At 43.5% G+C, this 13,830-nt stretch overlaps 2 protein-coding genes across 8 annotated transcripts in view; both read right to left on the bottom strand.

The window, feature by feature from the left end:
• SLC23A2 (solute carrier family 23 member 2) overlaps positions 1 to 13,830 on the bottom strand; it is an 86,357-nt gene that overhangs the window by 6,950 nt on the left and 65,577 nt on the right. For all 7 annotated transcript variants that reach the window (XM_083453973.1, XM_083453974.1, XM_083453975.1 and 4 more), the window contains 6 exons: positions 12,823 to 12,979; positions 11,023 to 11,170; positions 8,593 to 8,698; positions 4,607 to 4,736; positions 2,721 to 2,858; positions 1,170 to 1,265 (listed from right to left, as the gene is read on the bottom strand). In XM_083453973.1, coding sequence (XP_083310099.1) covers positions 1,170 to 1,265; positions 2,721 to 2,858; positions 4,607 to 4,736; positions 8,593 to 8,698; positions 11,023 to 11,170; positions 12,823 to 12,979 — 775 coding nt within the window. The remainder of the gene's footprint in view (positions 1 to 1,169; positions 1,266 to 2,720; positions 2,859 to 4,606; positions 4,737 to 8,592; positions 8,699 to 11,022; positions 11,171 to 12,822; positions 12,980 to 13,830) is intronic.
• Positions 1 to 13,830, bottom strand: part of LOC310683656 (maestro heat-like repeat family member 5) — a 161,916-nt gene that overhangs the window by 121,414 nt on the left and 26,672 nt on the right. The window lies entirely within an intron of this gene.

The following is a 13,830-nucleotide window of genomic DNA, read 5'->3' as shown; positions in this document are numbered from 1 at the left end:
TGCAGGAGACAGAGATGGCCACCAACCTAGATGGCTTTAAAAGATTAGACAAACTGATGGAGGAGAGGGTCATCAGTGACTGACAGCCATGATGGCTGTGCTCTTCCTCTCCAGTTGGAGGAACCAATGCTCCCCTGTTGCTAGAAACCAAAGGAGAGAAGGGTGCTTTTGTGCTCAGAGCCTGCTTGCGGGCTCCCCATGCAGTGGTGTCCAAACTTTTTTCAAAGAGGGCCAGATTTGATGAAGTGAAGGACTGTGAGGGCCGACCTAAGGGCCGACCAAAAGTTGTTGAACTTTTCTTAGGATTGAAGTTGTTGAGGGTTTTTTAGGATTTTATGCCAGGAAATAAACTGCCACAGGGGCCGGATTAAACCAATTAGGCCCCAGAAATGGACTTTGGACATGCCTGCATTAGGGCATCTGGTTGGCTACTGTGAGAACAGGATGCTGGCCTAGAGGGGCCATTGGCCAGTTCCAGCAGGCTCTTATGTGCTTCTAAGCCCCTTTCACAGGAAAGCTCGCCCCACTCCATCAGCCTGAGCACTGAGTGGGATACCTGGAAAGTGATACATTGGTGCCCCGCAAGACGAATGCCTCTCAAGATGGAAAACCCGCTAGACGAAAGGCTTTTCCGTTTTTCAATGCGCTTCGCAGGCCAAATTTCCCTATGGGCTTGCTTTGCAAGACGAAAATGTCTTGCGATTCTTGAGATTTTTTTTCGCTCCCCACCCCCTTTTTCTAAGCCGCTAAGCTGCTAATAGCCTTCTAGCAGCTAATCCGCTAATCCCTTAAGACTTTAATAGCCGCTAATAGCCGCTAAACCGCTAATAGCGCTAATCCGCTAATAGGGTTGCTTCGCAAGACGAAAAAACCGCTAGACGAAGAGACTCGCAGAACGAATTAATTTCGTCTTGCGAGGCACCACTGTACTTGTGCGGTTGTGCACAGGGCTCCAGCTGCCTCAGGGCAGTAGAAGGGGACCTACAAACCCATGAGCCACACAGAAATGAATGAGGATTCCCTAAGAGCACACAATTTGCACTGCTGGATTGTGTTCTGTGTCAACCTGTGGCTGTGCTGCGTATTTTCAGCCTCAAGCATCACAGTGTCTTTACCTGGAAGGCAGGGGAGGGAAACAGCGGAGGAAGGCAGCCTTTTGCACAACTCACCTGGAATGGTGTTGTCTAAAATAAATGCTACACAACCCCCAACGAACATGGCTGTAGTGAGAAGAACATTTAACACTTGATCGATGCTGGCTATTCCTACAAGAACAGAAAGGGGAGGGAGAGACTCAGAGCAAAATCTGAAGAGCCGCCCTATTCATACACACAATTTCAGGAGCCAAAGTCACACTGTCCACACAGCACAAACACCTGGTGATGTGGATTGCTTAGCAATGCTCATATATTTATATTTATCATCATCATCATCATACCGGGGACTCAAGGAAACTTGCAAAAATTAAAATGACTCAGATAAAATGCAAAAAGCTAAAAACATATAAAAGACAATCATTTAAAAGTAATTAAGCAATAATAGAACTAAAACAATATATATTGCTATTCCACCCACCCTATCCCTCACATGGACACAATGGACAGCACTACTCAAAAGTCAGTTGGGAGGCAACTACTAGGAAAGGGCTACTCCTCCTACTTTCCTCCTACTAGGAAAGGGCTATAGTTCATTGGTAGAGCACAGGCCTTGGATGCAAACAGTTCTAGGTCCAGAATCAGGTAGCAAGTAGCAGTAGGGTCTCTGCCTGACATCTTGGAAAACTGCTGCCAGTTAAGAGTAGGCAGTACTGGGCTGGATGGACCAATGGCCTGTAAGCTGGGTTCATGGAACCATGGAACTGCAAGGGACCTCAAAAAGAAATTTAGTCCCACCTACTGCAGTAAATTTACTACTACAGCCTCTGCTTGATCACCACCTCTTACACTGTCAAAGAAGCATGCATCATCATTAGTTCATCATTAGAACGCCCTCCCCCCCAATTGTGGATCTGGGCTCCTTCAGAAGGAAGGGTGGGATATAAATTCAACAAATAATAATAAGCAGAAAAAAGCATTGTGCATCTATCAACAGTATGTTCCCCATTAATCTGCGGAAAGATCTATCTTGTAAAAGGGCCTAAAATGCAGATGGGTCCTCGCTCCCAGAAGTGGGCTTCTACAAACAGGCAGTAGTGCTGGTCAACCCATTTTTTATTCAGTTAACAGGGACTTACAACCAGTTGGCTAATTAAGCAATTACAGTTTTTTTGTTTCTTTTTAACTAAAATAAATGTGTCTTTATCAAGATCCTGGGCATTTCACTTGAGTGCAAAGTAATTTACAGTAGATACCATAAAGCTCTCTTACCAGATTCAAAAAGCTTGAAAAAGCTTCTTAGAATTGTGGAGGATCCATGTTTAAGAGATATTTTTATTAACCATGGGGAAAGGGACCAAAGTCTCTTTCAGGGCTGCCCTATGAAGCCTTCAAGAACACTGAGTACGGCTGGCGAACCAAATCTTAGTCTGCAATTAAAGCTTTAAGTAATTATACCAGCTGACTGATTAACAATGGCAGCCACAGCTGACAGTACAGGTTGAAATGTTTACAAAATCCATTTCCACATGGGTTGTGTAAATGCATTTTTCTTCAGAACAAGATGTTTCAGCATAAGCTCATTTTAATACATGTAGTAGAATAAGAAAAAGGGAAATTTTGTACCTGTGACAAGTGGATTTTGTCGGAGGTAACTTGGAAGGACCAGTCCAAAGAAGATAGAAAATCCAAGCACAAAAAGGTTCCGAGAAGAGTTTAAATCTATGAACTGCAGGTTAGACAGTCCGACTGCAGTAATCATCCCTGAACAAGAACAAACAGGACAGGATTTTAGCCTCTACAGTATGCAATGTGAAATACTACACAGACCACCAGTATTTCCCTTCCATTAAAAAGCAAAAACAACCTCCATTTTTGCAGAAGGTAAGAGACGTATGTTCACTTAAGGATGCATGAATATACATTGATAGTTTGAAGACTTATCTTGGGCTGGGGTATTTTTTAGGGGGGATTGTTGGAGTTGTTGCTGTTACATTTTTTTATCTTTATGGTTTATGTTGAAATTGTTGGATTTGGTTGTGCATTTGTGATGTTTTGCTTATTGTTTATGACTACTTTTCTCATGTTTGTAGTTGTGTAAAGATGGTCTTAACTTTGGAAAGGTGGCATACAAAAAAAAAGGGGGGGGGTTGATTTATTATGTTTCATGCCTGGCCTTGGGAGTCTGCGGTGATGTGTACCAAGCCGATACATAAACAACATTACGTTTTAAGAATATAAGAAGAGGCTGCTAGAACAGGGCAATGGCCTTTATAGTCCAGCATCCTGTTCTCACAGTGGCCAACCAGCTGCCTGTGGGAAACCCGCAAACTGGACCTTAGTACAAGAGCAGTCCTCTCCCTTCCTACTATTTCCAGCAAATGTGCTCCACTTCCCAGTGGGGAGGAGTTGTGGTGGACCATGTGGCCACCCACTCCCCACCGGGGGCGGGGGACTCTGTCCCCTGTTGCCTGGGGGATCCTGGCCACGTCAGAGCCCGCCAGCCAACCTGCTGGCCGGGGGGGTGGGACATGGCCGGGGCCGTTTAAATTGGAGGAGCGAGCCAGAGGACTTCCTCTTTGGCTCGCTTCCTCAATCACCCGCCCCTCCCTATTTTGCAGGTTAGGCAATGGCCTTGCTATGGACTTCGGTTGGTCGCCTTGGTTGTCCGAGGGGCCTGGTAGGAATTTTTCCACCTGGCAAATGGGCACTGGCCACTTGGTTTTCGCCTACCTCGTAGCAATCGTCCCAACTTTGTTAGGGTTGCGGTTAGGCATTGTTTGACCTTGTGTGGGGGAGGGGAGGTGTGGCCATCACCTGCCCCTCCATGCTTAAGGGTATTCCGTTAAAGGAATCGGGGGGGGGGGGGGTTGATCTAGTCTGAAGCCCGGCTGGGGGATAAGGCCTTGACACGACCCCAATGGGAACACCAGAGGGAGCTTGAGTTGGTTTGCATCGACAGGGCTCCCCCTACCGGTGACTTACCCTTACTGGGACTTCCGGCATAATGGGCAGGAGTCAGATATAGCCAGGTCCAATCAATGCCTAAGCCAGTACCGCTCACATTCTTTAATTTCAATAAAGTTGTGGCCAAAATTTGCCCAATAACGTAAACCTAATATCCGTGTCCTTATGTGAGTTATTTCCAACGAGGGGCTGGCTGCGGGGTCTCAACACGCAACTGGTATTCAGAAGCACTGCTGCCTCCAATTGTGGAAGGAGACCACAGCCACCAGTTCTTTCTGTAAAACTGCACAGCATTACTCAGCAATGGGGGAGTTGTGTGCCAGTCTACTAAGGTTTTGACCCTTTCAGCTCATGCAAACAGGTGGGTTGTACCCTGAAGCAGCATCACCAGACATCAAAGTGAGTATCTGGAAGGCACTTCTCCCAAGCAAGTCCATGAGGAAAGACAGGAGACTCGGCTGACAGCTGGAGAAGTGGCAGCAGACATGGCTGCGCACAGAGCTCATTGCTAACAGGCAAAAATATAAGGAGGGAAATTCAAATACCAAAGAGAGTGCAGAAGAGAGCGCCAAGCACTGGGTCAGGGAGGGATGCAAAGAGGGCGCTGAACTTGCCAACCATTCCAAGCAACAACATGAACGCTGCCCCGTACTGAATCACTCGCCGACTTCCAACCTACGGATCACATAACAAAAAGGGAGGTAAATTACAATATTTCTGGCAGTTGCTCTTAGAGTCATAGAGTTGGAAGGGACCCAAGAGTCATCTAGTCTAACCCCCTGTGATGCAGGAATCTCAGCTAAAGCATCCATGACACATGGCTTAAAAACTTCCAAGGAAGGAGCGTCCACAACCACCCGAGGGAGACTGTTCCACTGTCTTGTTCATGATGACAACTTGTGATTTCATCGGATCTCAGTGGTGTGTGCATGTGATAATAGATCTATAGAATCTTTACAACATATACTATTCTGTTGTTCACTACATTCGGCTTCTCGGATCAGATTTTTGTCCCCTTTATTATTGGAAATCTCAGGGGACTCCCTGGAAACACAGTTAATGCATTTATTGCAAGATTCTGATCCGAGTAGGTCCCTTTCTGTTGCCAGATTTCTGATAACAGTATTAGCCTATAAAAGGAAAAATGGATTACTCTATGATTATTGATTTTGTCTAAATAATATTGATTTATACTGATAATTTGATATTTTAAGTGCTATATTGTTCTTATTTTAACGGAATTCAGAAACTTACGGTCTGAGATGTACTTGATTTTAATGTAATATAATTTATTAATTTTATCCTGTTATACCTGTGCTGCTGTATGATGTATTGAATATGGGCCTATGGCCGTAATAAACTATCTATCTATCTATCTATCTATCTATCTTGTGATTTCATCACAAAGTTGTAAAACTGACATGGGAAACTTTTAGCCCTCCAGATGCGGGTGAACTACAACACTCATCAGTCAGTGGCTGTGCTTGCTAGGGCTGACGGCTGCTGTAGTTCAGCAGCTCTGGAAAAAATATAGAATCTTTAGCTGATTTAAATGCAATATTCCATTTCCTCACTTGATGGCTCACTTGTTCGTGATGGCTCTCTGCTGAAGGACAAGAAGGATCCTCCTCAATGGGAAGGGTGTTTGGTGAGATCTGTGTATCAATAAGCAGGTGAGCCTTTTTTAATTACTGGAGCATTGCACTGCCAGCCACAGAACAATCTCTCTGAGTCAATTCGGGGACCGCAGTGAAGGGGAAGGACTAGGGGTAGCTGCAACAACAGCTGCAAACAGATTAGGGACTCAGTGGCACAGAGAATTAAAAGCCTCTGTTATTAGATGGATATCCCAACTAAACCTCACCATCTCCTGCTAGTTTGGTGAAAACTGCCTGACCTCGGCTTTTCCCTTGCTCCACAACCCCAGCAAGTTTAAAACTTTTTATTTTTATTTTTCAAACACTCTACAGGCCGATTCCCTATGGCCACAGTTATCATGTGATCACTTGACAGGATGATACTGCAGGCCAGTATGTTATCATGTGTTCCCAGTATTTATCAATGGAAGCAAACTGATAAAGCCACTTGATACATTCCACATCAGCTGAATGTGAGACCTGGCAATACAGATTCGTGCTTTGGGGCATTTTAGTTCAAAAAGACTATTTTTGTAGAGTTACATAACACAGAGACATTTCCACTGCTTGGGGCTACACTCTTTGAAGAGCTCAACTGAACAAAAGCGATGCTTTGCACGAAACAAAGCTTCTCAGGAGAAGCACAAATCAATTCCTTGCGAGGTTTTTGCGCTGACAGTTTAACACACAAGCAGCAGAGTCCATGTGACAATCAACATTCACTTGACTTGAGTCACACTCTGTGTGTGGGCAAAGGTCTCTTCCACCACACTTTCCCATTGCTTCATTTAGTGCTATCTATACAATGAAAAAGATTACGAACAAAGGCAAGCTGCACTGGCAGAACATACCACTTTGAAAACATTTCCCATGCTATTTTCCTTAAACAGCCTTTATTTCTACTACAATCCCATAAACAGACATTTTGCCCTAAGGGGATGTATAAAGTGGCAGCACCTACACTTTGAAATTCCCTGCCTGCTGATACCAAGCGGGTGCCTTCACTGTATTCTTTTCTTATGCCTGCTAAAAATGCTATTGTTTAGACAAGCCCAGATGCTCAGAAAGTTGATGTGAATTCTCATCAGTTTTAGTATTTTAACTTTTTGTATGTTTTAACTGTAAACCACTTTCAGTGTATGCATTTTATGAAGTAAACACGTAATACATAAAGTGCCTTTGTAACATTTGCTTGTACCATGTTCAGAAATCATTTAATCCATGAGTGGAAATGACGAGATCAAGGTAAAACAGATGTGACAGGTCCCTAGATAACTGCAGACAGCCTATATTAGGCTATGGAAATGGCGCCAACCCACTACTGCACTTCCATGTACAGTGGTACCTCTAGTTACGAACTTAATTCGTTCCGGAGGTCCATTCTTAACCTGAAACTGTTCTTAACTAGAGGTGTGCTTTCGCTAATGGGGCCTCTTGCTGCCGCTGTGACGCCGGCACATGATTTCTGTTCTCATCATCCTGCGGCAAAGTTACCAACTCGAGGTAACTCTTCCAAGTTAGCAGAGTTTGTAACCTGAAGCGTATGTAACTTGAGGTACCACTGTATTTTTGTAAGAAACCTCGCCCTCCCTGCCTAAAAAAAATTGCATCCAGTAGATGGCGATGTTCATATTCAGATTTCACAAGCAAATCACTGATGATTAAGAAAAAAAAGGTTTAAGGGCCAAGCTACACATGACTCTAGAAATCTTGTGTCTTTAAGCACCTGTCCGCATCATGTATAAAACATGCTGGATGGAAGTACAACTTGCAGCACAAGATGTGGGGTGGAGGGAGGAGATGCTAAAACACCACCACCATTCCCCGCAAACCATTCCTCAAGGATATTAAACTGTATGCATATACACAGCTTATTTATTTCATTTACGAAAGTATTTATGTACTACCTACTATGGTGAGTTTCAAGGCAATGTCTAACAAGGCTAGTAAAACAATGACGTCTTCATACAAATAAAACTAAAGTGCAGTTGATACACATAATTTAATAATATTACTGGAACTAAACATCAGAAACTATTTAGATTACATTAGATTTATTGAATTTATGTATTGCTTCGCACACAAAAGGAGTGTGATTTTTAATATACTAAAATGCAATATACAATAAGAATACAATTTTAACAAGCGTCACAATATCATCGGTGTTGGCACTTGTTGGATCCCAAAGGGGTTTCACATGTGACTTTTATAGCGTTTTAACTCACCACACCCCAGCATTCCACTTAATTAATAATAATAATAATAATTTTTATTTATACCCCGCCCTCCCCAGCCAAGGCCGGGCTCAGAGCGGCTTACAAGCAATAATAAAAACAAGTTGAATGAATACAACTTAAAAACAAAATTAAAATACAACATTAAAATATTGAAACATTAAAATATTAAAATGTAGCCTCATCGCAGGAGGAAAGGAAAAAAGAAAGAGAGGGAGGGAATCAAATTGGCTCCAAGCCAAAGGCCAGGTGGAACAACTCTGTCTTACAGGCCCTGCGGAAAGAAATCAGATCCTGCAGGGCCCTGGTCTCATGAGGCAGAGCATTCCACCAGGCCGGAGCCAGAGTTGAAAAGGCCCTGGCTTTTAAGTGGGAGCAACCATCCCATTTCATATTTGCAAATGATAATGGAGAGTTGAGTCCAGCTTTTTCGTGCAGTGACACGTGAAACATCTCATGTTCACTGATCTTTAAGTACTCTGACTGCAAGAGGGCGCATTTTTAAAATAATAACAACAACACCGCAGCAATCAGACTGTGTTTTCTATGTACAACTTTAACTGAACTCTGCTCTTGAGCAAGTCCCTCTCTCTTCCCTAGGCACGTGCAGGGGAAGCTCCCACCATGATAAATCTCAAGCTTATTTGAACAGATATGTACCTTCGTAATCCCCAAGACTCCGATGTTAGGGCTAGAGGACGTAGATCCATTCCCAGTGCCAAACACTCCATCTAATACACAGGAAAGGCCTTCTATGAAAATGCCCCTGCAATTAGAAGAAAAATGTTGAGATTACGCTATATAGCATGTTAGAAAAGCATGAAAACCAGTCAAGGCCAGGCAAACACAAGTAGTTATTATCTGATTCTCAAGCAGGACTGGCAGCCACTGTAGTTAAGGGCTGGGTATTTTACAGTTAAAGACGTCATCAACTGGTCAAATATTCTTATGCAGAATACAGTGGAACCTCAGAAGCCAAACACCTTTGAACTCGAACATTTCGGATCCCAAATGATTGAAACCCGGAAGTGATTGTTCTGGTTTTTGAACGATTTTCGGAAGCCGAACGTCCGGCGTGGCTTCCAATTAGCTGCAGGATGCTCCTGCAGCCAATCAAAAGCTGCACTTTGGAAGCTGAACGCTTTGGAAGTCGAATGGACTTCCGGAATGGATTCTGTTCCACTTCCAAGGTACGACTGTACTACAAATAAAACAAAGTGATTCCCCCCACCCCGACCTCATACAAGCAAAAGGAAAAAGCCACACCATCTCCTGGCCTGCAGTAGAAAGGTCCAAGAAAACTCAGCCCATTAGAGACATCTTCTTCCTGACCTTCTCATCTCTGCCTCTTCTGCAGTTCTTGCCAACTCTCACTTTCTGGATTCCTTGTGTCCTTTCCAGCTGCCTAACATGTTTTAAGGAAACTCACACTAACTTTTGTCTTTACATATGAAACTTCTGCTATTGTCTTTCACTAAGCCGCCCTGAGCCCGGTCTTGGCTGGGGAGGGCGGAGTATAAATAAATTATTATTATTATTATTATTATTATTATTACTACTACTACTACTACTACTACTACTGCATAGGGGTCACAAATTGATATCTAGCTTCTCAGTATGATTCTTTTTCATTCTAGCATCTACTGAATGGTCTGTTTTTAATGTATGCATTATTATATTATATATTATTGTTCTGTACGAATTTGTCACTGAACTGATGTTGTATTTCTTACGTATTGTTGCATATTATTTTTGTTATGGAATTGTTATCAGGATTGTTGATCTTTGCTATGCATTGTGCTCCCACTGCTATTGTACAGTGCTTTGAGCATATTTTTTTATGGAAAGTCATCATATCAATAAACATGTTGATTCTACATTTTAAAAGTATTTAGACACCCTGAACTTTACAGTCATGGTGGGGAGAGAGAAAGAGGTAGTCAGCTGGCCAGTCAGCTGACCACCTTGCCAATTCAAATATTTTGAAGCCAAGTCAAACTGGATGTTTGGCAGGGCAATGCAGTGCCGGAATCAGGTTGGAACATGATTGAGAAGGATGCAGTGGAGTGATTTTCTCTTTGTGGCTGCTCAGTGCAAACACGACCACAGGAAACACCATCAGAGCACTCCTGACATATGGTTGTCAAGCCTCTGCTTAAAGACCTCCACAGAAGGAGACTCCACCACACTCCTTGGCAGCAAATTCCACTGTCGAACAGCTCTTACTGTCAGGAAGTTCTTCCTAATGTTTAGGTGGAATCTTCTTTCTTGTAGTTTGGATCCATTGCTCTGTGTCCGCTCCTCTGGAGCAGCAGAAAACAACCTTTCTCCCTCCTCTATATGACATCCTTTTATATATTTGAACATGGCTATCATATCACCCCTTAACCTCCTCTTCTCCAGGCTAAATATGCCCAGCTCCCTTAGCCGTTCCTCATAAGGCATCGTTCCCAGGCCTTTGACCATTTTGGTTGCCCTCCTCTGGACACGTTCCAGTTTGTCAGTGTCCTTCTTGAACTGTGGTGCCCAGAACTGGACACAGTACTCCAGGTGAGGTCTGACCAGAGCAGAATACAGTGGCACTATTACTTCCCTTGATCTAGATGCTATACTCCTATTGATGCAGCCCAGAATTGCATTGGCTTTTTTAGCTGCTGCATCACACTGTTGGCTCATGTCAACCAAGACTCCTAGATCCTTTTCACATGTACTGCTCTCAAGCCAGGTGTCACCCATCTTTTATTTGTGCCTCTCATGATTATTGATTATTCAACACTTTCTGACTTGCGGATGAACGTGTAATTGTCCCTAGTGAAAACAGGTTAGAAGTAAGTCAATGTGATATGAAATCTGCCTGTGGGATTTGACCAATTAAGGTAGTTTGATCATCGACATCACTAATTGATGCTGCAATATCGAGTTATGAGTATCCACATGCAAACTCATCCTCATATATGCTACAGTTCTGAATTTCTGGGTCCCCAAAGTCTATAATATTGCAAAACCTGAAAGAAGTTAGGACTTGGAATCCAGGGAAATGGGGCACAGCAAAGGGTGAGAAGGAAGCAAAGTCTTTTCCAGGAGGCTTACCTGTTTATTGCATGGATTGGTGGTGGTGGAGCACAAGATAACCTCGCACAGGCATAATAATCGCCAATTGATTCAATGATGCTAGCAACCACGGCACTGAGCATTCCTATCACACCTGCAGCTGATATCGTAGGTAATCCCCATTGAACTGTGAAGACAAAAAAAAACCCATAATCGTTCTTACTGTATTTAAAGCAAAGTGACTTTTAAGGTGTAAAATGTTCTCTTAGCTCATAGGATGGCTGATTTCTGGGTTTTAGGGGTGGGCAATAGCATTTCTTTTCAAAACAGTGGTCATGCCACACAAACTGACACTTCATATGTAGTTAGCCAGTATAATGAATTGGTACCATCAGGAGGATTTCCCACACGCATTTACAGTGGTGCCTCGCAAGACGAAATTAATTCGTTCTGCGAGTTTTTTCGTCTTGTGGATTTTTCGTCTTGCGAAGCACGGTTTCCCATAGGAAATGCATTGACGGTTTCCCATAGGAATGCATTGACGGTTTTAAGAAAAAGGCGCAAGATGTTTTCGTCTTGCGAAGCAAGCCCATAGGGAAATTCGTCTTGCGAAGCAACTCAAAAAACAAAAAACTATTTTGTCTTGTGAGTTTTTCGTCTTGTGAGGCATTCGTCTTGCGAGGTACCACTGTACATAGAATCAGAATGGTAGATTTAGGTGGAATCCAATGGGTCATGTGGTCCAACTCCCTGAAATGCGGGAGTCTCAACGCACAGTCCGCCACCCAATTTGAAACCATACCGTACCCTGCTTAGCTTTTGTAATACTGAGCCTAGGGTTTGCTGATCAGAATGTAGGCGGTTCGAATCCCCGTGACGGGGTGTTCAGCTCCCATTGTTCAGTCATAAGCTCCTGCCAACCTAGCGGTTCAAAAGAACCTCAAAGTGCAAGTAGATAAATAGGTAACCCTATAGGTAACGACATTTCCGTGCACTGTTCTGGTTTTGCCAGAGGTGGCGTTGTCATGCTGGCCACATGACCCAGAAAAACTGTCTGGAGACAAACATTGGCTGCCTAGGCTAGTAAAGCAACATGAGTGCTGCAACCTCAGAGTCATTCGCGACTGGACTTAATGTCAGGGGTACCTTTACCTTTACCTTAGCAGTTTTATTAGCATCACATACAGATAGGTTTACCTGCACATCACATTTTTAAAATCCAAAAATTAGATTAAAAATAATGTGGAATATTTATCTAATGCAACCTGTCTATTTTCCTCATGAGTGGAAGCATGGACAACCTTTACCAGAGGTTATTGGACCAGATTGCCTTGAGAACTGCATCTGCCGGTTGCCCACTCTCATCTTAGATTATACAGATCCGCCCCCCCCCCCCCACTAAAGCGGAATCTGCCTTCAGAACTGACCTACCAAACATGGTGTGGCCAAAGAGAAAGGGGGTTATTTTGCTGACATAGCACTAAGGGAACCATCAGCTTAATTCAAACCACAGTTAAACCAAGAGGCATGAAACTGCCTTAGACCACCAGCCCAGATATGTCAGTATCGTCTCTAGTCTCACTGGCAGCAGATCTCCAAGACAGAGATCTTTCACAGCCTTGCTCCCTTTTCACTGGAGATCTTGGGCAGCTGAACCACAGAACTGGCAGCAACTTGGGAGCCGAATCACAAACTCTCATTTCTGCAAGCTCATGCCAGTGGCCAGGTAACTTCTTCTGTACTCATGCACGGTGCAGGAAAAAAATAATGTAAGTCTGGAGTAATTGTATCAAAGAACAAAGCTTTGTGGGAAACTCTGTGCTTGCTAAATACACTTACATGGATAAGGAACCTTGAACCATGGAGCTACCAAAAGCACTCCTTGCCTGGCATCAGTGCGCGCATAGAATCCGTATTTTGTACTGTCAGGTGGAAACACATCTGTCACAGTGAAGATGAAGCACAGCAACCAGGATACCAGAATGGCTAGAATGATCTGCAGTGGGGACAGAAAGGGGCTTAAAGCACACCAGCAAGGAGACAATAATTGCCCACAGAGGATCTCCTTACCAACTCTGCATAATAATATTCAAACTGGTGGAGTTGTTGCATCAAGGATTTTGTGAACACATTCCCTTTACAATTTTTAAAAGACCCTTCTAGTTCAAAATGGATCCTTTCATACAATTTCCCCAAACTGGGAATATCTCCAAATAAGCACTTAAAGGAGCGCCATTAATCCTTTTAAGACAAAACTAAGCATTGTGCACGCTGATAAACTCACAACAATTTACAAAAATAAAATGAGTGGATCCCAGAGGGCTAGCTGAAGAATAAATAAATAGATTTGGGGTGTGGTGGGGGTGCTGTAGCACACTCTGTAGAGCTCTTTAGGAACTGGATTTAGCATTATCTGAAACTGCGGCCAAACTCACAAGCAGGGTATCAAGGTGATGGCCACCCCCTGTTCATTCTCAGCATCTGATTATCAGAGATACACGGCTGATGGATATGGAGGCTCCGTTCAGCTAAACTGCCATCAACAGAGCCGATAGCTAAATCTGCTTAATTCTTTTAAAAACCATTTAAATGGGTAACTTGAAGTGAATGCCAATAATTTTCACTGACTGAGCCTGAATTTCCATGCCTTGGAGAGTGAATGGTTTCGCTACCACTCTTTCCACATCCTTCATTGCAGTCCTGAATCCCCTTCACGTGAGGCTCAGGTGGCTTGGGTGGTCTGGAGTGCCTTCCATCAGCTTTGGTTAGAGGCCCACCTGAACCCCCATCTGGAGAAGGATAGCCTAGCGTCTGTTGTCTAGGCTCTGGTAACTGAAAGGTTAGATG

This window comes from Podarcis tiliguerta (genome assembly GCF_965153285.1).
Source record: "Podarcis tiliguerta genome assembly, chromosome: 8".
Taxonomy (NCBI): Eukaryota; Metazoa; Chordata; class Lepidosauria; order Squamata; family Lacertidae; genus Podarcis; species Podarcis tiliguerta.
Note: the sequence above shows the minus strand (reverse complement) of the source record. Positions and strands in the feature narration are given on the sequence as shown.